General features: G+C 43.6%; 1 protein-coding gene across 3 annotated transcripts in view; it reads right to left on the reverse strand.

Annotated features, from left to right (window-relative positions):
- Positions 1–24,889, reverse strand: part of ITCH (itchy E3 ubiquitin protein ligase) — a 779,961-nt gene that overhangs the window by 14,829 nt on the left and 740,243 nt on the right. For all 3 annotated transcript variants that reach the window (XM_069243816.1, XM_069243814.1, XM_069243815.1), the window contains one exon: positions 19,763–19,859. In XM_069243816.1, the coding sequence (XP_069099917.1) occupies positions 19,763–19,859 (97 nt within the window). The remainder of the gene's footprint in view (positions 1–19,762; positions 19,860–24,889) is intronic.

Raw genomic sequence — 24,889 nt, forward strand, 5'->3', positions numbered from 1 at the left:
TTACATTTATATCCCAATGCAGAAAAACGCTTTGCACCCACACAAAAAATTCTAACGGCAGTACAGATGGCTGTCATCAAGGAGAGGCCACTTGCACAAGGGAAGAGCATTAGTGTTGTTACCCCCGCTGTCATCCTTAGAGGCGGTAACCAAAGCCAGTGTTCCTAACGCTAAAGCATTACATCCATCGGGGATCTCTTTTTGGGGCTGAGGCTGATTCGCGATGCCACTTACGCGCCCCCACTTGGTGGACTATCTGGCACCTTTAGGCACTTTGGATGGTGCTGCCCTCGCGGGTGATCCTGCATCTGAGGCTGCTGTGCATTAATGCTCCATGGATCTGTCTGCCAATCCTGCCATTGATCTGACATCGGACGATGTGGTCTCTTTCCTGGATGCTCTTCCTTTCATTGGCTTCGAAGACATTCTTCAAGATCATGACTACTATTAAATGAATTTGATCATTGGCCTACTCTAAAGTTTCAACGTTTTCCAACATTACCTTTAACTTTGGCCTGCTGTGCTTGTCATGGTCCACATTTTGTATCTTCGTATGTTTTTGCTAATTTTAACACGTTTTTAGTTAGATTTGTTGTATTTGAATATGACTTTAGCTTGTTTTAGTCCAGATCATTTTAGCTTGGGTTCATTCACCTTCTCTGGCATCATCATTATGGTGCCATACTTGTTTTGGCAATGGGGAGTGTGTAGTAGATCCTATCTGGTTTTATTGGGAATCAGGAGATAGCTTAGCCTTCTGGCTTGCAGGCCCGTGCCCCCATCACCTTATGACTTTTAACCTACCTAGCCTGCTCTGTTTTAGTGTATTTATTCAATTATTTCTGCCAAAATGACTGCTATGTTTATAGTTAGGAAGATGTTTTAATTACAGGTTATCAGTGCCACTCTGTGAAGGCGTCACTATCAGCATCACAGATAAGTGATATATGTAGGTATTCACATCATGTACTTTCCCACTTGCATGTGACAGTAAGATACTGTACCTTTTCAGAGATTTTTTTTTTATATAATTGCTGCCCCAATCATGCCTGCTTATCAATTGTTTGGGAACATACCTGCATCAGGGATCCTACAAGATCTGTATAAATACATCTCACGCAAACAGGGTTTCAGAGGGATTCCTACCAGATGCCATAAATGCTATCTATGCTACAAGTCGCCTTGATGCAGACCCAGCCTTCGAGTCTCTACAAAGTCTGATCTAGAGACCTCATGGTACTAGTAGATTAGGTTTAACTTGCCTATCTCTATTCAGGTTAGAGATTAGATTTATCATGCTGGGATATTAGGGCCTATTTCACACCTATTTCACCTCTTATGTTATTGTGAGATGGTGGCGGTCTTTGTATTCATGACTCTTGTTTTTACAATTCTGTTTCTTGCATTGTTCATTATCCTAACCATTGCAGCCCATGCAGTTTAAAGTAGGTTGCAGTCTTGTTTATAAAACCTATTAAAAACTTTACTGCATCTCTATTGCCTGTGCATGACTGAGACTTGTTGCTCATGTGAGAAAAGGGTAATTTCCGTTTAACCACGACTCCCCTGAGAGGTCACACTCTTGAAGCTATGCGTAAAGGATGCCACAAATTACCTTTTACTATTTGGGTTTTTGGTGAGGTACTGCTTGTGAGCCAGGAGGGTTGGGCCGACAGTTTCGACTTGTTGTAGGATTGGTCTAGTCACCTACAGACAAAAGCGCTGTCACCCCTAAACCAGCAGTCCTGCCTAGAGCAAGAGTCCAACCACGACAAAGTATATTCAAAGGGGCTGGAGTAGCTCCTTCGGACTATCCGCAAAACCCACCTGTCTGACGTGAAGGACTGCCAGCGGAGCTGGTGATGGTGGATCCTGATTTCAACTGGTCTCTGGAGGGGAATAGTCAGACAAGTAAGGTTTGGAGGCAGCTGCAGAAGTGGCAGTGGGGGGGGGGGGGGGGTGGGCGGGGGTAGCAAACTGGGCAGACTGCTGGCTCCATGATCCACAAGAACAGTGGATCCTACGTCCCTGGCCACACAGAGCCTGGGCATCATGTGCAGCACAGTGGCTGGAAGGGAATGGACATGGCTGGGCACCCCTCTCGTAGCCATGAAAAGCTGACAGAGGGACTAGGGGCCACCGCAAGGTCTAAGGACCTAGCTGTAGCACAGAATCCTAGATGGGCTCAAGCACTGCTCTGCTTTCTCCCCAAATAGATGGGTGCCACCAAAGGGAATGTCCATAAGATTAGCTTGTATAGCCCTTGAAAAACCAGAGATACTCAACCAGGCGTGGCGCCTCAGGACCACTGTCTAAGCAACCGCTCTGCTTAGTGAGTCATTCATATCCAGTCCACATCGGATCGTTAACTTGAATGCGTCTTTCCCATCAGCAGTGCCTGGGAAAGTACAGCCCGGGCCTCCTCCAGGACCTTTGACAGCACTTGTGCAACTGTATCCCACAGCTTGTTGGAAAAGCAGCCCAAAAGTAATGGATTGTTCAAGGAGCGCAATGTTAGGCAGGCAGAAGAAAACTTCTTCCCAAGTGTGTCCAGCCTCTTGGATTCCCTATCTGAGGGAGCAGAAGGGAACACGCCCTAGGAAGTGGAGGCTCGGATAACCAAGCTCGGAGGGGTAGGGGATTGAGTTAGGAACCCTGAGTCACCTGGTGAAGGGTGATGGCTACAGGCAATTGTCCCGTACACAGGAACCCCTGTGCTGTGTTTGGACAAGGTACCCAGAAGGACACCTGTAAAGGCTTCACTAAAGGGAAGCAGGGGTTCAGATGATGAACCCCAGGCTGAAGCTCCTCTGTCAGGAGGTTGGTCCCGACTGCCACCAAGGGAGCTCAAGGACTAGGACCTCAGCTGTTCTCCGCACCATCACTGATTATGAAGCTCCCTCCTCCATAGCCACAATGTGGGGAGAGAGCATGGGGAGGTATCCAGTCCACTGGTTTCACCCAGATCCGCACACCAGTCCATTGGGTGTTGGAGCTGGTATTCCAAAGGGTCCAGTGACCCCTCCCATTCCTCACCGTAACCTAGCCCATAGGAATAAGACTCAGGATCCGATTTAGCGGGCAAGGCTCCTTTCAGCGCTGGATCCGGCATCATACAATGCCCATCCGGCTCGGTCTCGGAGTCAGCAATGAGGATGAGACTAGCACCGGGAGCGTCGGTGTCAGATCTGGTGCAGGGAAGGTTGCAGTGGTATGACTGATGCCAGTCTGAATCCAGGAACATATCCATGGGTGTCCCTGGAAGCTGAGGGAGTAACTTGTGACGTTGAAGGGGCCCCTTCCTACTCTGTGGGGCCCAAAGCTGCGCCAGCGAAGTTAGACTGTACAAAAATGAGGTGCATGGCCTCATAAAACTCTAAGTTGGGCAGCTCTGTGACTGATCCAGAGACCTTACTCTTGACCGAGACTAGGACTTACGTGGAGTTGAGTGCCAGGCCGTCATGAGCTTTAGGGACCGCTCCCTTAAACACTTTGAACTCATGGCCCAGCACTCTGAGCACAACTTCAGGTTGTGGTCGTGCTACAGACACCAAAGGCACAGGAGGTGCAAATCCGTTGCGGACATCCCCAATGACAGGATCCAAAAGGCTTGAATCCGGGCTTACAAGAAGACATCTCTTGACACATCAGATATAGAATTACTCAAAAAAGCTTTAAATAAAGTCGAAAAAAAAAAATCTGACAAAAAGTGAATGAGGGGTAGTTCTTTCTTGTTATAAGCACTGGCTGGCATGGAAAGAAAAGAACTGATGTCAGCACGCTGTGGTGGCGCCTATATATGGCCTGCAATGTAATATCCTGCGCGGAGGCCGATGACGGATGCAGAGCTGATCAAAGCCACCTAACTGCGCACGGGGTACTGCTTGAGAAAAATCTCTGGATCCAGATTGACACCTGGGGAAATTCTAAGGTATGGAATCTGCAACTTGATGTCTATCAGTTAATATTTTCACATTCAAACATTTTTTAAGATGCCCCAATGGGCTGCATCCTTTAACTTGTAAACACCTAAATTAGACTCCGAGATAGATGAAGCATTGCCGTGTAAAAGCCAACAATTACAGAAATGAACATACATTTGAGGTGAAAGCTTTCTGACTGCACCAGCATAAGGAAAATTAAAGCTCTAGTGCTTTAGAATTAATTGCAAGCAGAACCTGAAGCTGAAAAAACCCCCACATCATTTGAATGGTCATCTAACTAAATCACTTATGGGGTCTGGATCACCCCAACCATAGTGGAACTATAATTTCAAACCTTCACACCCCAGCCGAAGGAGGATAAGAGGTGGCCTGGAGCAATGGGGGAGTCTTGCGATTTCGAAGATGGGTCGCATAAATGTGATTAAGTTGAATGACTTGCCTGGCTTCCATATCTTTCCTAGGGCTTACCTATTCAGGTTCCCTACTCATTTTCTGCAAAACTTGAAAAGTATTCTTTTACATTATATTTGGAACAAGGGGAAACTTAGGGTAGCGTACAAAACGCTATGCCGAGCATTCCCAGACATATCGACATAATAAAACACTGCCAGCTATGAGTCCTACCAGTCAATATACTATAAGGCCTGCCGGCTAGGAGTCCTAGCAGATTGGTGAACTAGGGAATAGTAGAATTCCTGGCATCATATGGACAGACCAATTGCGGACCCTATTTATTCCAAGGCTGGGACCACCCCCCAGGTTGGGGGAAACAGAGATTACAATACGCCCAAATCAGACATTGTGCTCACTACCCAATCTTCAAAGAAATGATTCTGAGAGACCCGACGTCAATGTAGAAATACCCGAGTGGCTACAGCCTCAAAGGGAGTAATCTCAACCTTATACACTATACTCGTAGATGATTCATTAGCCTAGACATACCCATACTCCTTCAGATGGGCTAAACTTCTGGGAAAGACCTCTCAGATAAGCAACAGACGTGTAGAGGGATCTCAAAGTCACACGCAAGTATACTAGGCAGGGAACAGCATTACAAAGTCCTGTCCAACCAGTATATACAGGGGTATAGAATTGATTAAAATATCTACTTGTGCATGGGACAGGTTGCTTCATAAATCTACTTGTTCCGGAAAAAAAGAATCTACTTGTCCCTTTGGTGCCAGGTAGTCCTGAGACAAATTATAGCAACAATCTCATTATATAGGAGTGCTGATAATAACCTCTTTGATTATTCCACGACTAACACTATAGTAGAAAGAACAACTAATGGACGGAACGCTGAACAATGTCAAACATTCACCCCAGTACAGAGATCAGGACCTAAATCCATAATTTTTTTGCTACCCATTCCATTCTAGTTACGACCCAGCCATATGCAAATCAGTCTTGACCCTGTTCCCTATGGGAACAGTCCAGCCCGAACTGCTAGGCCAAGTCTTCCCTGGACTAGAAACAAGCATCCTGGGACCGGTTTCGGGGTATCACCCCTCCTCAGCCAGGCTAGCTTGACTCCAGTGGCACGGGGAGCCCAGGACCCACGTCTAGGCATACCTGTCACACTTAGGGCAACAAGTGCAAAAAGAATGCTTGCTTCCGGTCCAGGGAGGACCTGGTCTGGCGGTTTGGGCTGGATTGTTCCCATGGACAACAGACCATGCATGGGGCTGGGTCCAAACTGGTGTGGCATGGTGAGCAAAAGAACAATGGATTAAACCCAGATCAGTGACTGGGGGTGAGTGTTTGAAAAGTTTCAGCACTCCGTCCATCATACTTTTGTGTTGCTAAAGTCGCCAAGGTGGGAAGGGTATGCCTAGACGTGGGGCCCTTGGTTACTGTGCCACTGAATTCCAGCTACGCTGACCGATGAAGGATGATTCCTTAAAACCGGTCCCGGGATGCTTGCTTTCAGTTCAAGGAGGACCTGGCCTGGCAGTTTGGGCTGGACAAGGGTCAAGACTGATTTGCATATGCCTGGGTCCAACCTGGGATGGCATGGTGAGCTGTGACTGGGGGTGAGTGTTTGTAAAAGTTTCAGCACTCCATCTATCATTTTTTGTGTTGCTAATACTATAGTATGGCATAAATACTAGCAAATTATTTTGACACCGTTCTGCAGGTCTACATATTGGAACAGGAGGTAGCAGTAAGCAATAGGTCCAGGGATAGAATGCCCTTTTGAGACTGTGCAAACTTATTAACTTGCACGTTTTGAGGTTTTCACCAGCTCTTCTCTATTTTTTTTCCTATGCTAAGAAAGGTTGGAAATTTACTCCTGACGAGGGCAAACTGTTGTTGAAGGGAAAGTGAACCTGTAAACGCTCAACAGATTTTCACATGAACAAATCTACATATGCACATTTGCTCACGCTAAAATGCAGTTCGCAAATATTTTCTAGGAGTACGATTTCCTGGTCTACGTCTGTGAATTCTTGTGAATTAATTAAATACCTAAATCTGCACTAATGCAAAGACATATCATGGATGCACTTTTGTGAATTCTTTAAGAACTGGGCCCCTAATTAGGTATTGCGTTAACCAAGACTTTTTGTTTTTATTAAAATCCTATTTCTCTCTCTCAATCCTTCAATCGGCTGGCTTCACTGTGAGTGACAGCATTCTGCTCTTTCACAAGGAGCATTTCGGCACACAAATTAGTTTTGTTCATTGCCAGGAATTATTGTGGCAATGTATGCTTTTTGAGACCAATAACTATGTTTGCTTTTTGCCAATGTTTGTTACACTGATGAGGGCCCGGTACCTCCCACAACAATAACGTTTTACAAAAGCTGTGTCAAAACAACCCATGCCTTGCCAAAACCAAACAACTGACCACCAATGTCAGACCTACTGCCTTAGCCAATGCTTGTTTATTTTAATATTTCCCATAGTCTTGTTGAAAGTGGTTGAACTGATTTTCCACTATAGTAGCATGCATCAATACATTTTACAAAATCATGCTTCAAAGAAATAGTACCTAAAACTTCACAGTACTTAAGCAAAACTTTTTCTTTTCCCAGTTGCATTTTTTGTGAAAATTTATTTTGAAAGCAAAGAATCACCAATCTTGCTTTCAAGCTTCTGCAAATATGTGCATCCGATCTGAGAGCATTCTGGGAGCATTATATTGTTAAACTTGCAAACATGTGTACACATTTTTTCAGTAGGCCCACTGTCACTGTAGTCAGAGCTTACAGCATTGATTTAGAGTACTCACCCTAATAATAAAGGTATTGCATTAATGAACCATAAATACAAGTTCAAACAGCATTAACACACGGACCAAAACATTACCTCAACTGCAGACAATTCCCTTCCCTGCTCCATAATGTCATACTGTAAACTGGCAGCCAAAGGGTTTGTACTGCAGAGGTTTGTGCCTACTTGTCTAAAGGACAAAATAAACATGGAAACGTGTTGTCCTGGCGACTTGGGAGACCAACTACACATATGGTTGACATGTCCGGATGGCGGTCCTGTTAAGCCTGAGCTCCAAGCTACATTGGCCCGTGGCAGAAACACCGGATTTCATTCTCATAGGGGTTACAGCAAGTTATTCCCAGTATCAACCCAGAGTGGACAAAAACTGGGGGAAGAGAAAACAACCATAGCAGGCTCCTCGAAGAAGAGGGACCCACTAGAAATGAATCAATGGTACTCCTGCTTGTGGTCACACATGGCCATGGACAACTAACATTCCGACTCAGTGGGGACAGCAGGATCTGCTAAACAGTACGGGAACTCCGAAGAGGGAGAAAGGGGGAGAGAGAGAGAGAGAGAAGGGAAGAGTGAGAGAGTGTTTGTGTGTATGCACGTGTGTGGGGTCTTCTGTTTGTGTAATGTCTAGTAGAAATTAGGTGAAGAAACTAACGTACCCACCATTAGCGAGGCGCCAGATGTTATAAAATAACCATAGCAGGCGCCTCAAAGAAGAGGGACCCCACTAGACTGCCACTAAACTTAACCTCTTTGGACTGTGTGTGTTGGGGGTGCGGGGGGGGGTTTGGGGGTGTCAGCTGGTTTGTGAAATCTCTGGCAGTCTAGTGAAATTAGGTGAAGACACTAATGTACTCACCATAAGCGAAGAGCAAGATGTTCTAAAATATAGATCTGCCCCATGGACCATTCCAGGCAGGAGGGAGAAATGCTGGTATGTATTAGACCACAGAGTGGGGTTACTGTATGTGTAAATAGGGGGCGAAAAGCTCACTTCTTTCTCGAAGGGAGACACCCCCTCCTCTTCTATATGTTTGTCACATCTTGCAAATACCACAAATAAAAATACTTTGTCACAAAATTAAATACTTATTTTTGGAGTAGGTTAATCTTCTTTTAATACACCAATACTATTTAAATAGGTTAATTTTCCACTTTGTTACATTCACTAAACATCTACAAATCTGTAAAATGTATCTAAATCATGCTACAGTACTATAGGGGGTTCTCTGTTTTTCTCCTACTTCAAACACCAGTAATCCCTTATGGATGTTTGAGGACAGCCTTACATAGTAAGATAAACATTCATCTTATCGAACAATTTGGTTGTCTAAAACGGATTAGAATACAACTGTCAGAAAAGAGGATGGTCTCAGTTCCGTTTTTGTCAACCTTGTAGTTACTGCTGTGAGCAGTGAATTACTTACATATCAGTGAAATAATTTATGACTCGTGCAGATTTGTCTTTAAAATATATCTCCAGATGCAATGTATCAGGTCGGACAAAGTTTTTTTCTCTCTCTCGCACGCGTCCTTTTCATCCGCCCCTCAGTCTCAATCTGCCCACCTAAGGCTCTCCTTTTTCATCCCTACGTTCTCCACATATCCTATCCTATATGTCGTATCCACAGTATTGTCCCATTCACCCTAGTAATTCCCATTTGCCCTCCCACCTTTCCTAATCTATACGCTCTCCATATCTTCTCTTGCCAGCCTAATCTTTTATTCTCTTTTATCCCTTAGATTAATACTTTTCTGTCTTCTTCATTTCCATCACACACATTTCATATCACAACCATTTCTCAGCTCTAACTCCTCCACTTTTTAGATTCAGCTTGACAGTACTACTGAGTTCTGATGTAATGCTACCACGTCTTCCTGCCTCCTCTGGAGTACTTCCATTGGAAATGCATGAATCACTTTTTGATCTGAAAGATACATCAAAAATTACACATTTGATTCTATGTCTGATAATGCATTTTGTACATAAAACAATCGTTACTGAAATGTATTACTGCAGCAGACCTACTGTTGAAATATTTCACTGCACCCTAGTTCTCATTCTTTCCCTACAGATCTGATAAGGGGCAATGACCCTAAGGTTGTGGGTAGCGAGGAGCTGAAAATGAGTTGGCTGAGGATTATGGGTTTTGAGTGCAGGAGTGCTGCCACGAAAGGGCTGGGCTTGAGGAGTCCAAGTTACAGGTGAGGAGATACAGCAACTGAAGTTGGGGCTGACTTTAGTAGCAAACGTGAAAGTTTGACGATAAAGAAGTTAAAAGAATTTGGTTGTGATGAAAAATTGCAACTGCTTAGTTGGAACGAGGACTAGATCTAAGACGTTAGGCCCAATGCATCAGTCTTGCAGAGGAAACAATTCCAATGACTTCATAGTGATGGCATGTTGACAGATCTAATCTGTGCTATTTTCCACTAGCTAGCTAAGAGGCAGAAGCCATCTGTGCATGTGTCTTGATTAGGCCCTTTAGTTCCAAAATTATAATATATTATATTTCTGTGAAATATCACCCCACCAAAACGGCTGCAATTCATTTTTTACAAACCTGCTGCTATTACTATTGGAAAATAAGTGTCCTAAAAGCAGGCTAAACGGGGTAGAAATGCTCCATCTAAACTACTAAAGCTGGATTGGGACTTAATAACGTGAGAAAAGCTTTCCTTCAGGAACTTGTTGAAAAACAATGTAAGTGGATCATTTTAGCCCTGTATAACTTCGTCCAGATTAGCCAAACAATCATTACTCATCGGCTACTTACTGCGTCAGTTTCTCATTTGTCCCTTTGTTAGGGTTAAAACACTTCACAGTTGCCTCTGTGGCAGAGTAGTGAGGTGAACACCACAGCAGATTAACAAAAGAAATCGAAGTTCAAAACACTCAGCAATTCCTTCTATGTGCAATTCAGTTTTAAACTTGATAAGAAGTCTAGTGTCTCCAGCTGATCACCAAATGTGTATGTACTCACCCTTACCAATATGCAAAGGTCAGTGAAACAATGTGCCAGCTGGACAGTCATCAGTAACCCTCAGATCTTAGCTTTAACATTCATTATACCCAACTAGGACTTTCAGGCTTTTAAAGTTGATAACATGATGTGGTGATCAAAATGATTAAAATCCTGTACATTCAGTACGTCCAATCATGTGACGCCTGAGCTGTCCTTTCTAATGCAACTAAATCCTCACTGCACTCCGAGTGAGCTCCCCCACCCGGCTTGGGAGGCGTCCGTGGTAATAGCAACTTGCAGAACGGGGTCTAGGAAAGGTCTGCGCTGTTCCCGGTCCAGAGAGTAATGAACTTGTGACTGTCACCAGCATTACATCTTCCATCTGACCATCTGCTTGTGACTACTGGGCTGACAGGCACTGTTGCAAAGAAGCCATGTGTAGCTGCGCCTAGGGAACAATAGCTGTGCACGAGGCAATCACGTATCATGCCACATTAGTTGCTTTACAGTTCTTACTGTGACGTGGTGATTTGGCTGAAAAGAAAAGTACAAACTGGCCAAAGGCTGTGACCCTTTGAGGGCTTGGGTAGGCTTTGACGCTGACGTAATTTAAGACCACTCGGAAAGGGCCGCATTTGGAGGGGTTGGAGGTGACATTTGACCATGTTTATGGTAAACCAAAGACTGTGAAGAACTGTGTGTTGTAAGCACTGCTGGTAATAACATTTCAACAAGGGAGTACCAAGGATCACGGTGACCTGAGGTAATACCTATAATTAAAAAAAAAAACACAGTGGCCCGTAGTAACAATAATTTAGATTAAAAGAATCAAATGGCAAATAAAGTTTATTCAAAGCTGTTTATGAAAAACGATTTCAAGAAAGTGGAGCAGTGAATATTGGTGCAAAATAAACATGCTTGGTGCCTCTTTAGAGGTAATACACAAGTGATAAATCATTATCAAGACGCGTATCAACACACACATTAACAGCACAGCCCATTAAAGCAACCTCTCGACAATCATATAGGGTCTGTGTTTTTAGAGCTGTCGGTGTTTCGATCCTAATAAAAATAGCGGGATCACCATCAGGACTCGGGGATACAACGAGTCAGAGAGCGAGATGATATGTAAAAGGGGGGTCACTGGTGACAAGCCTCAGGAACGGGATGGGGCTGATTTGGGACCTCTATGTGTATAGAGCATATTTCCTGCTCAGGCCATTCCAGCCACTTTTTTCCTGAGGTTTGTCACCAGGGACCCCATCCTTTAACAAATGCATGGCCTGGGTTCACTTATGTGCAGTGTGGACCACAAGGGAATCTGGCAGGGCGCATACCCATGTATGTAGCGTGGGCTATTGGGAGAGGGCTTATATTACTTGCTCCGGGTGTAACCACTGTCTTCAGAGGGTCCTTAAAAGTGTCTGTGGTGGCCTTAAACATATCCTTAAGTATAGGGAGGAACTGCACTATGCTTTAGGTCTTAGAAGTCATCATCTTCCTTGAGGATGTGTATATCCACCTTATGATTAGTGGCTGCCCTCTGAATGACTTTGTGGTAGGATGTAATGTCAACCAGCGGGGGAAGACTGGGTGGTGTCATCTGGGAAATCAGTAATGTAGTTGTTCCATAGGTCGTCAGTAGGTCCCGGGAAATAAGGTGAGTCATAGGGTCCAGCAGAGTGAAATGGGCTACTGTCCCCGTAAAATGAGCGGGATGAACCCTCTACTGAGTATGTAAGAGGGGAAGTATGCAGAGAAGGTGATGAAGGGGAAAGATGGGGAAGCAGAGGAGGTGAAAAAGGAAGAGGGCTGGTGCCCCTTCCTTCGTGCCTCTTAAGCTTAGGAAGTGATGCGAGTCTCCAAAGCAAGTTCCTCCTCAAAGATGAGCTTCCTCTTCTTTTGGCTGTGAAGGCACTGGCTTTGAAGGCAGCTTGGTAGTGATCTTGTCTGTCCGAAGGTGAATGAATAGGCATTTCATGAGAGCATCAAACTTTTCCTGCAGTTGCTGGAGGATGGGTTGCTCTAGCTCCTTGGAGCGGCCAATAGAGTGCGTCTTTGGTGGTGAGTGCACTCTGGGACCAGATTGTGGTTTTAAACGTCAATGTAGGTTTCAGTGTGAAACAGGTTTTGGGGCTGGAGCTAATAGGTCTTTTGGCTTCAAAGGCCTGTGTTGGGCTCAAAAGATGTGCTGTTTCAGCGCCTGAAGGAAGAAGCATTGTCAGCTCTGAAGTCTTAGGTAGGTGCAGACCATTGCCCCAAAGACAGTGGTGGCCAAGGAGGTTGTTTGTTAGATACTGGGCTCAATATGAGACCCCCACGGGGTGGTGCTATGTCGCGATTCGGGCCGCTGTGGTGTTCTGAGTTGTGGTTCAGTGACAACAGTACTGACAGTGAAGTCTTCTCTCATGTCTGTGAGGCACTTGCGTTCTGCTGTTCTTCCTCGTCGGACTCTGAGAAAAAGGCCGCCTCCGGGCAGGGAGACATCTGGATGAGCTATGCTCCCGAGGGGCTTCTTCTACCTTGATGTCATGTTCCCCAAAGATGATGCAGTGTTGAATTCAAATCTTTCTTTATTCGGTCTCATATTCGACCATAACACCACAGAAATAAACCACACAGCAAAATATTAAAAGAGTTAATAACAAAGCAACAATGAAAAACCAACCCCTCATTAAAAAATCATGAAGCATATTTTTTCTTAAGCTTCAACGCCCAAATAATATAATTCAATACAACAAAGCATTCTACAGGTGACTCTAAGCGTTGTAAAATCGATAAAACTTCTAGATGCGACGTGAAACATTTACCTTTAAGAATTGGACATAAAAACTGCTTTCTAAAAACAGGATACAACGTACAAAACAACAAAATGCTCAGTAGACTGTGCAGAAATCCTGTCACATGAGGAACAGGGTAATGAGGCAAACCATGGCCCAGGAGCAGGAAAAGCCCCTAAAATGAACTGTATTGGCTCTAAACCGGGTTAAATTAAACCTGTATTTTGGATCCCTTATCCACATTAAGTAGGGGTCCATACCGCTGCATGGGTAATTAGGTATATACAGCTGCACTGAAGTCATATCAACGACTTCGGCTAGTCTCAAACTCTTCCAGTGGGTGTAAAACAGTTCCTTCACATGGGCCTCCACAGCTGGCTTGACCTTCTCCAGGGTCTCAAAATGGCAACTCAGGTTTAAGTCTCGAAGAGTCCCTTTTATGTAAGCGATCCAGGGGATAGCTAATGTATTGCTTAAGTTAAGACAATCCTCCAGGATTCTCCAGGTAAAAATCAACTTAGCGGAAGGCCAGACTTTAACCCATAAAAAATAGGTGTCAGGCCAACCAGATTTCTAAAAAAAAAAAAAAAAAAAAAAAAAAACTCTAACCCCACTTCATAATGAGAAATAAACACTATGTGGATGTGGGGAGTCCTAAAAGTCCAAGAACCTGTTCTCTACTATCTGAAAGGACTGTCGGGGCAAATATCCTCACACACTCGCCCCATATGTGCCCACAGAGAGGCATTCACTTTTATGTAACCAAATTAATTCTCTTGGAGGCTTTTGACCCACGTTCCTCGCTAATCTTAACAGCGATTCACACCCTGCCTCCATCATGTGGGACCTCTGTATAAGTAAACGGTTCCAGGACAGTTTTGCATCAAACAAAATGACCAAGTAGCTGAAGTGTGTAATTTTAGTGATTGGCATGTCACCCGTAAAAAACTATTTAGAGAGTGTATTCTTAGGACCACAAATTAAAATGTATGATTTATCATTGTTAATCTTAAACTTCAACCCCTGTGTAAAACTGAGAAAACCATCTAAATGTTCCTGTAAACCATTCGCCCTGTGCGCTAAAAGGACTGCATCATCTGCGTACAGCAGAACGGGAGAGGTTGTATGCCTATTTTAGGCACGTCGAGAGTACAAGAGCTCAGAAAAGAATCTAAAGCATTATAATAAAATGAAAATGAAATAGGGGCCAAAATACAGCCCTGTCTTACATCACGAGTAACTGGAATGCGGGGCATCAAGTCCCCCAACTGCGAGAATACCGGACTCTCATACGGTTATCTTGCTGAAGTTTGTTTTTTGTAAAAAGTTTATTGGGGGGGGGGGGGGGGGGGAAATTAAAGTCCGCTAGACCCATGATATCCCAAAATTTGCCCCTGTCCACGAAATCAAAAGCACAGGACAGGTCGATAAGTCATATGTATGGCCCCTATTTTGACTGACATATTTACCAAGAATCAGGGCTAGGTTTAATGCTTGCTCCGTAGTACCCCAATCCAGGCGAAAGCCATATTGCAAGTCTGTAAATAACAGGTTGTCCTCTGCCCAGGTTTCCAGTATCCCCAAAATAACCCTACCAAAGATTTTTAAAGAGAAATCAAGCAAGGAGATGAGGCAATAATTGGAGGGAATATTTTAACTACCTTTTTTTTTATAAACAGGAACAGTAATTGACTGTTTCATTGACTCCAAGGGCCCTCCAATTATCAAGGACCTAAACACATTGGACAGCAAAGGTCCAGGTGATGACAAACATTTGCCAGGAAACCCATCTAGACCTGGCGCCTTCCCTGTCGTAGAGTTTAAGATTGCCAACCGCACCTCTACCACTGAAATAGGTTTACTAAAATCTATTAAAGCTGATTGCAGCACACTAACAACCTCTGACAACATCTTGGGTATGGGCAATACATGGATAAATATTTTAGAAAAATGGGAAACCCATTCCTGCTCCAATATGTGACAGTCAGTCTCAAGAAGGGTTCTTTTCAGTAAAAAACGGCCTGTTCACCATTTCTCAAAAAGCCCTTTTTTTTTTTTTTTTTTTTTTAGGACAGCAGCACTTTCCAAATCATCCCAGGCCGTCGCTCTGATTTCAGTCTCTTTTCTCAATGGCAGATTTATAATTTCTTCAAGCTACCCAAACCACTTCAGGATCTCGTAGGGTGACAAGTTTTCGAATTTTTAGGGTTTTAGTGTACTCAGAATTGAACCAGGCCTGGACAGGTCGCTCCCTCCACCGACCGTCTGTCAATACCAGATTTAAGACAACAGTGCAGATCTCAGTAAAGTTGGAACAGATAATACCTGGAGCCTGATCATCCGTTAAACAGTTATCAACTACTCCACGATTGTTACTAACCACTTCTGCTAAGAATTTGTTGGCTTCGATGTGATGCCACTTCCAGTGAACCCCTTTGTTGGGGGTAAAAATTAGGGGTAATGGCTGCCTGCAGGTAGAAGTGGCAATATGGACAAATTAAAGCTCAAAAGAGATCAGGTAGTGATCACTCTAAGGGGAGCAAAGAACCTCATACTCCCCTAGCTGTTGATTCAGGTTCTCAGACAATAAGACATGGTCTGTCGCACTTCCCTTGACCTTCACACAAGTTAGGGTGCAGGCAAAATATTCATTCACTAAATCTGAAGCAAAAAACAAACTGTTAACCAACATTACTCGTGTTAGGGCTTCACCGTACTCCAAATGGTAAAAGTAGCCCACATGATCACCCTGTCCATTTATAATTCCGCAAACATGACGCTAACCATGAACACATTTAGATATATTAAAATCACCCACCCATACAATGGAAGCCTTGTGCTCCTAATCCATGAGTTCTGAGAGGATAGTTTCCATTTCCTCAATAATCCCCACAGGTTGACACCCACAGCAGTTATAATAAAAATTAACAAGGATTATATGAAACGTTTCAAGATGTGATAACTTCAAAAGCTGATAGAGATTTGAAAATAATTTCTTGGTTGTAAATTATGCTACTGCAGTGGAAACCAAGACTAAAGGAACCCCCTTCCCCCTGCCAGCCACCGAATGAACCATTGGGGAACAAAAGGACCTAAACCTGTTGGTGAAAGGATAGTCTAACAACCAAGACTTTTGGCAACATATGTCACAGTCCTTGATGAAGATCAACCACTCCTGGCTGTTCAGCTTAGATTGGGGTCCTGCCACATTCCAAAAGAGAAACCGTAAAACCATTGGGCACGGAAAAGCAGGGCAAGCCTTAATTACTGAACAGTCATACTGGGTTGAATTTACGACAATTGTACTGGGCGGCAAGACTTTAGAACACAGCTCAAAAACTGGACCATTCACATCTTTAACTAGACAAGGTGTTCGTTCTGGGCTTAATGCGTGACCCCATTTGTTTAGCAGAAAGGGACTTCTGGCCTACAATTCATTTGAACTCCACATCAGACTTGGCCCTCTCCCCCCACTAATAAGGTCAGGGATCAGGGTATTACAGGCGGGGTCTACCAAGTCATGAGCCACCCCCTCCGTGGCAATACTGCTATCAGCCCGATGCAATGGGCAACAACTAATAAGCAATGGGCCAATTAACCCTTTAGCTGAGGGGGCTTCAAGCTGTCATTTAAGTCGCTCATTTCAATCCACCTCTGACAGCACCTGGAACCTGCTGTGTGTCACAACCTCATACTCTCCTCTTTCCGCTGAACCACAAGGGGTGCAACAGCCTGCTCTCACCTTTGCACTGTAAAAAATGGGTAAACAGTAAAAATAATCCAATGGGACGACAGACATCTGGTCAGCAGCACTTTTCTTCCAGCTCCTAAAGCTCGATCTTATTAATTGGAAAGGCAGCTCTGAATACCTACAGTTAACAATAATACAGTCTCCTTTTAAAGACTTGACAGACAGACCTACCCAGCCAAATCTACTCACCACTGAACTCCCGGATGTAAAGTCAGCATTTCTAGTGCGCCAATGACACAATTTGTTTTTAAGGGCTTTGTAAGATTCACCAACAGTATTTTCTATGGTAGGAACCCCTGTCACCACGGCCACATATGGGGAACAGCTAGGAGGCAAAGGCTCTTGACCATGAGTAGAGCTGTGCTGAGAAAATCTCAGAGGAAGCTGGAACGACAGGAAGCATTTCCAACCTGTGACCAGATGATGGTTGCAAAATACCCTGTTCAGACCCATGACATATCGCAGGAGCGGCGGTGGAGTTTGTCACTGCTGCGTTGAGTACCACTTGACCTCGGGCAGCTCTGAGCTGACATTCCTGGGGCTCCAGTGGTATTAGACATGTAAAGGGTACAAACCGCTACATAAGTGGACACGTAGAGAGGTTGGGGGAACAGGACTTGCCCGTCCTGACACTGTATGGGGCTGCATGGCTGGTGGACTAGATATGGGCGTCTGCTTAGCAATTAAGTCCTCAATAGCCCCTTCCAGAGCGCCAAGCCATTCTAAGACCGGAGCAATTGCATCCATTAAGAACGTCTTCATTGTGTTGACCACGCCTTCCCAAGTTGAAATGTGCTTCCCCTGACATGTCTCATTGTCTTCAGTAATGGTGCAAGCCTGCTGGAAAGAGAGAACCGTCTTCTCATAAGGCAGGCTGTGAGCCAAACTTTTAGAATTGACAGAAGGTGTAGCTGTTTTCATTTTCCTCTTCCTTTTCATCAGTGGCTCTCAAGTACTGCAGTTAAGGCTAGGCTCACATTTAACAGACGCTAAGCTCAGTACAGGCCCATCCTTCAAAAGCCTATCTAATGGTGGAGTTGGGGGCTCAGGCAACATCGTGTTTTTAGTGGTTCCCATGGCTGCGGCCAATATTTCAGCTACTGGGGGAATTAAGCGGACGTTTACACGGCTGTTTACCCCAACTCGAGCGACAGCCTCCTTTCCGCAAGTTCAATTTCCTTGGATATGACACTAAGAGCCCAAGTCAGGAACAAGTCTAAAGAAGAACACCTTTTTGATGGGATCACAGCAGAGTTTTGCCCTGTCACCAACTTGCGTTTTCCCACTGCTGCGAGCAAAACCGCAAATAAAAGGAATAAATACACTTACTGTAGGATGATGGAAATGAGGAAGGACCAGAGAGGTGGCCCAGCCTCTTATGGTCGGGGAAGACAAGTCTGATCTTAGCCCAGGCACATGCCTCAGTGTGTCGTGCACTGCGGGCTGTCTATTGCGCTTTATAGCGAGTCTGGTCAGTCCCTGCCCCTCCTTCTTCCACTTTACCTCAGAGTCAGGGATGCTGGGGTTCGTGGCCTCACCCCTGCGCATTGTCACAGACAGGGGCTGCTGGTAACAAAAGTATCCCCTGTGTCAGAGTCCTACCTCTGCATACTGTGATGGGGCCACCTCCGATTACATCAGTTCTGAAGACTCTTCTTGGACCGGAAGGTGAGGCAGGCCTCTGTCTGGGGCAGTACTGGAAAGGTGTTCTTTCAATTCATGTTCATGCACTCTGACGATTTAGTCCTCAAGGCAAGATGCACAAGGCTCCGATGGTGAGGAAGCGAAGAATGCCAGTGTCTGGTGAACGTCACTGAATTAAAAGAAGCAATCACCCAGTGGAGTTTCTTTCAATGCTCCCGAAGTCAAAAAGTGACCGAATGTGCCAAAACAAAAGTGCAGTAACGGCCTAATATGAAGCCTCCATCAGTACACATTCAAACCCTATTGTTGGAAAAAAAAAGAAAATATAACGGTGTTGATGCCCATGAATATTAGCAACTAAGAGAGGAGTCACCATACTTCGTGACTCAAAAGACATCTTTGAAGAAAAACAACGTGCAAGCATCAAAGCCCAACACTAGGGGGCACGAGAATCCAAAGCATATAGATCTACACCAACACATGCTAGGAAAATATGGTTCCTCCATTTTTTAATCCTTCACTTCAGGTCATAGTCCACTTATAACTTTTAATTTCTTTAAACAATTCTCAATCACTCTTATCAATCAATCGAATTTGTAAAGCGCTTTGCTGCTTCGGCTGAGGCGTCTTGGCACTCAAAAGCAAAGACTGAGAAAAAGCCTGGAAAATCATCTAAATTTGGTTGAAAAGCCAGGTTTTTAGTTCTTTCCTGAAGCAGTGTATGGACTTGGCTGTGCGGAGTTTGATAGGCAAAGTGTTCCAAAGCTTAGACGTCAGCACTGTGAAGGACCTATACCTGGGATATGTATAAGACAGAGGTGATTTGATCCCAAAGATCTCTCCTGTTGGTACTAGTCGGGTCTTTTTCTTCGGTAGCGAGGGCCTTTGCCCTCAAGGGCTCAGAATGCCAACCTAAGGGCTTTAAACCTAATCCTTTTTGCAGGAGGTAGCCAATGAAGCTGCTTTAAATGCGGCAAGATGTGTCAGCGGAAAGGGGCCCGCCTAATCAGCCTGACAGCCGCATTCTCTATGATCTGAAATCTAGGGATGAGGACAGCAGGAAGACCCAAATAAGGGCTGTTGGTGTAGTCCAAAAGCGATGTCACAAGAGCACGGAATACAGTTTTTCGGGTCTCTTCCTGGAGCAGGTGTAACAGCTTCCTAACTGATGTTACCTTCAGAAAGAAGATCAAACCCATCTGCCTGATCTAAATGGCAAAGGAGAGGTCTGAATCAAATAGGATCCCCAGGTTTCTAGCCGATGAAGACGGCACCAGAGGTGGTTTCAGTATACCGGGTGGATTCAGTATTCTGCATATACAATTAGTATTTTAAAGGTGGAATTGCCATAGAACACTGTCAATATACACTTTTAAGCAAACAATAAGATGCAATGTGTTTATAAAAGGAGTCTACAACTGCTTGAAGAATTTCTCTGCATACCCATGAGGTCAGCAAATCCACCAACAGGTAATCTGCAGGTTCCAGTGACAAACTGTAGAAGTCGCATGCGTTTTTCATTGTCCATTTCTTTCACAAACTAAAATGAAAGCAGCACAAATGAGGGCGTGAGCAAAGCATTGAGGACATCCAATTATAATAAATACACATGTACATTTGCTTTAAAATACATTTATACAAGGAATACACCTTAGACAAAAACATTTTTATAGACATTTTTCACTTGTTTTGATCAATTTAATTACAACATATTCACTGATACTTTAATCCACTTCAAGTATGAAACATCAGATGGAAGATAAAAATATGTGGGCATTTTGACTAAAGCATTAGAGCTAAATAAAACAGACAATCCTTTAAAACATTTTGGAATGGTGTAATAAACGCAATCAAGCTATCCTAAAAAAAAAAGTGGAATTCACATTTTCTTTGTGGAGCGTTGCGAGCTAGCTTTGGGTGTACAATCATGCAGGTCTCCAGTCGACAGCCAAATCTTTATTTTTAGTAAATAAATAAAAAAAATATACTGAAAGGCCAAACACTAGATAAAAGAGTGAAGCAACTAATTGAAAAGAGCTATATTTGTGCTATTTTCCACTAACATGAACACAAAGGGTAGAGCATCAAGAAATTATTATTCCCACTCTTTATAGCAGGAGTGATAGCCCCTTGGCTTGGATAGTCCAAGACATCTAGGCGTAGTGAGAGAGAGGGTTAGACTGCCGTACATTTATTAATCATTTTTTGAGCAATGAAGGTTAGTAGAGAATCGGGTTATTTCCAATACAACTCTATACTAATCCTAAACATTATTATCATCATCAAACAGAAGCTTTATTCGGTCACAGTTGAACCATCAAAGCATACAAAATCTGTACAATGTATACAAGTTAAAATATATCACAATTATGATAAATATCCACAAGATCATAGCTAAAATGTGGAAACAATCGCATATCCTAAATTACCATCCACTTTATTTGCTCTATCGGGACACCCCAAGTGGTTATATTACCAAATGCAATCTACAGCGGTCTCTCCTGACATCGAGATATGCACCAGGTTTCCCTCTGTTAAACAATTAGTCGGGAGCAAAAGCGGACCAAAGCTGCAATGCTTTTTTGTGTAAATCCTTTTCTAGTGCTCCAATTTTTAGGTTAGCTAGAGATCGCTTAATTATCTGAGCGACCATTTGTGACCAATACTTCTAAAAACGATCATGTAAGGAGTAGTACAACTAAGAATGGGAGTGAGTGTGAGCCCACTTCAGTCCCTGGTTTAGAATGGAGTTTTCATGGTATGCCATCGCTTGGACTGGCGCGTGGCTTTTTAAAGGGTTGTTAAATTGTTCCCATTTGTGCTCCCACCACTGATAGTGCTCATAGTCTTTGTGTTAGAAGGAAGAATCCTCATGCATGCAATGTATCTTGTAATTCAGAGACTATTTTTTGATGCATTTATTTTACTGAAATAACTACATTTTAATTGCCGAGTAATGGCTTTATTTCAGAAAGCACAGCTGTGTGTCATTAAGGCAGCAAGTTCACTTGTTTTACTCTGTTATCTTGATAAATTATGTTGTTTGAGCTACAGATGTTCTATTCATAAACACGTGGATGCTCAGGCTGTACTGAAAATACTGAATGTTTACCCAAAAAATATATTATGTAATATTTTGTAGCCTATGCTTTTTAAATTCATCACTTACAACTTCATTTTCTGACTCCATTTTTCAACATTCTTCGAGATCACAGCTTAACTTTCCTTAAGCAGTCCGAACAAAAAAGGGTCATAATCACAACTTTCATACTATTGTAGCCCAAGATGCTGCTTCATTAAGGTATTTTCTTTGTGGGCCAAATGGAAGCAACACACACAACACTGCCCAACAATCACCAAACAATTCCTATAACAGAAAGACAGACCTATTTGTCTGGCTGTTGCTTGCTTTAGAAAAGCAAAACCTGTAAACTTTGCCACAATTATGATTGTCTTACAATAAACTATTAATAATCTTGTTCAAGTCTAAAAGTTTTTAATTTTGAATATGCCTAGTGTACATACACACTAGGGCTGACAGCGGGAAACAATTTAAATGAGAATACAGTAACCATCCTATGGTTGCAAAAGTTAAAGATCAATCAACTAACAACTCCGGCAAGGAAGTCACAGAAAGAGGCAAAGGCTTGAGTGTGGCAGTTGTGTGGCTGTGTTATCCTAGTCCCGCCTCGGAAGTGACAGAGCAGAGCAGCATATAGGTTTGCCGGCATCAGGTTCTTGATTGACTCTTTCCAAGCACTTGGAAGCAGCTGACGAAATGACCCTCCCATCGGGCCTGGCTGTCAAAGCTGTAGTGCTCGTGAACATGTACAATGAGGTCCATGTCACAACCTGGCAGATGTAAGAGCAGATACTCCACGTGCCAACACAGTGATAGCTGCCTTTGCCTGATGGAATGGGCGGACAGTGCTTCTAGAAGCTGATTCTTGGCAAGTGTGTAGCAGATCCTAATCCAAAGGCCTATCCACATCACCAGAGTCCTCTTCTGGACCACTTTACCTTTCTTAACCTCAGAGAACCCTAAAATAAGCTGATTGTCCACTCAGTGGTCGTTGGTGTGATCACTATAAAAGCTCAAGAATGTACTGACAGATTCGACCTAGCTCATGCAACAAGCTGAATGATAGTAAAGAGGAAGATGGTTTTGACTGTCAGAAGACAATTGGCAGCTATGCATTGGCTCAAAGAGGGTATACATGATAATTATATTAAGATCCTATTGTGGCATCACAAACGGTTTGGGAGCAAATATGTGTGCCAAACAGTTAAACATTACAGTAGGTGATGTGAACAAGAACGGTTGGTCCAGCAAACAGAATAAGGCTGAAAGAGTGATTAAGTAACTTTTAATGTCCACTGCAAAACATCCTACAGTTTGGCTTGTATAGGGTCTATTTGTGGACTCCAAACCAGACCAAAGATTTCTGCTGGCATAAATGGACTTCGCAGATGGACGCTTAAAAACAAGAATGACATCCACAACTTCACGTAGTAGATTAAATCAAATGCAGTCAATTGCTGCAGTTCAATCTTCACACATGGAGGTGTAGACTACAGAGGCTTGGTGCTGAACCCTGTTCTATTGTTATGACAGAAAAACCTTCCAGAGTGGCAACCTTGTCGGGGGACAGACTCAATGCACAAAAGTTTCAGGTACCCCACTCTCCTTACCCAATCTGGAGCAACTAGAATGACTTGAACCTGGCTGTGTCTGAATTTCTTAAAAACTCAGGGCAAGAGAGGCAACAGTGAGAATTGGTACAGGACTCCTGTGCGAAACTCAAGCCACAATGCATCTCCTAGTGAGTGTTCTTGTGGAAACTCCAACACGTGAAAATTGACACTGTGCCCTTGACAGTGGTGAAAAAAATCTAGCTAGTGTTCCTCCCCCATCAGAAGATGCCCTATGCCACCTTCTGATCTAGATGTTCTTTGTGATACAACAGGTTCCATCGGCTGGGCATGTCTGCCCTGGCATTCAAGAATCCTGGCAGATGATTTTTTTTTTTTTTATAAATTCACAAATCATAATATTTAATAAAATTGATTGTCATAAAATTTTCAATAACACCGTACCAAAATTAAAATCAACATTCCTTTGAGTCTTTTAAAAAAATGTTTAAACATTATGCAAAGCACAAAATGCAACCCTAGAATCCACCTCAAGGGACCCCTGCACTCCAGCCAAAGAGCATACAGTTCCAGCTTGGTGTGCTTTAAAAAAACATAGTAGGCTCTTCTGGGGTCATGGATTCAATGACCCAGGAGAATCACTGTGTTATTTTTATGTAGTTTTTTTTAAAGGTTATTTTTTATTAGTTATCATTTCTTCAATGGAATGCAAACAACCAACTAGGCATCGGACACCAGAGCAAACATTACCAGTGGTACTTGCAATAATTAATAAATCAGCACGCCAAATCCCTGGGACACCACAGAGAACAGGAACTTCATTGTACTCCCACCCGTACCTCCAACCTCTGTCCCCGAGGCCAGCACACGTTGTCCTGCAGCGTCCGGTGCTTCCCATTCCCAGGTAGGGCAATCATTAGTCAATCCCGTCCAAGACTGTTTAACTTAACAGGGTCGCATTTCCCAGGTGCCCCATATCCTCTCAAATTTCTTCATGTTGCCCCTCCCTCTATATATTTCTTTCTCCAACATTTTTTGCGTTCCATACCGGTTTACCATGTGTCAAACCTGGAGATCTGCTTATTTCCCAATTTTTGTGCTATGTCCAGTTTAGCTATAATACGTTGATCAGTGTCTGATGGCTATTCGTGAAATTTGTGGGTTCACAAACTCCAAGTAGCAACACACATGGCAATAGGTCCAAGGGGCCTTCCAGAGCCCCCTCTAGGTATTTGCAAATCTTCCCCCAAAATAGATTTAATTTAGGACACTTCCACAGTGTGTGCAACAGAGTACCATTCCCAGCATACCCTCTCAGGCAGTGTGGGCTGTCAGCTCTAACTATTTTATACATCAGTACCCGTGTATAGTATGCCCTATGAAGTATTTTGAGTTGTATCAAGCGGAAGCTTGTTTTAATTGTGACCACCCCTGGGAAACCCAGCGCCGTCATCTATTCCTCTTCATCCATGCTCCCAGCATCTTGTTCCCACCTTTCCTGTAGGTGCATGAGCGGGGTTCTGGATATTTCTCATAAGGGAGCCATATGTAAGTGACACTAGTTTTTTCTTTATTTTAGTATCCAGCAGCCTTCCTGGTTTCTTCATTATGTGGTATGCATTTTTGCAGGGCGTGTCTTAGTTGTCTTTACCTCAGCCACTGTGATTTATGCATTTGATATTCTCGCTGTAAATGTTCAAATGGTACCATTCCATTTGTATCCAACACACCTGCTAATGTGGATGAGCCTATTGTGTCCCATTGCAGCCTGTTGCTCTTCCACAGCGGGGTCCTAGGTGTTAGACTGTTCTCCCAGCGCATTTTTTTAATTTACTTTGCGTCATGTATTGACCACGGTTCTTGTTGCTGGGCACACTGATGTGCCCACTGCTCCTCCATATAGGGGATGTAAGTAGC

This window comes from Pleurodeles waltl, chromosome 7 (genome assembly GCF_031143425.1).
Source record: "Pleurodeles waltl isolate 20211129_DDA chromosome 7, aPleWal1.hap1.20221129, whole genome shotgun sequence".
NCBI classification, from domain to species: Eukaryota; Metazoa; Chordata; class Amphibia; order Caudata; family Salamandridae; genus Pleurodeles; species Pleurodeles waltl.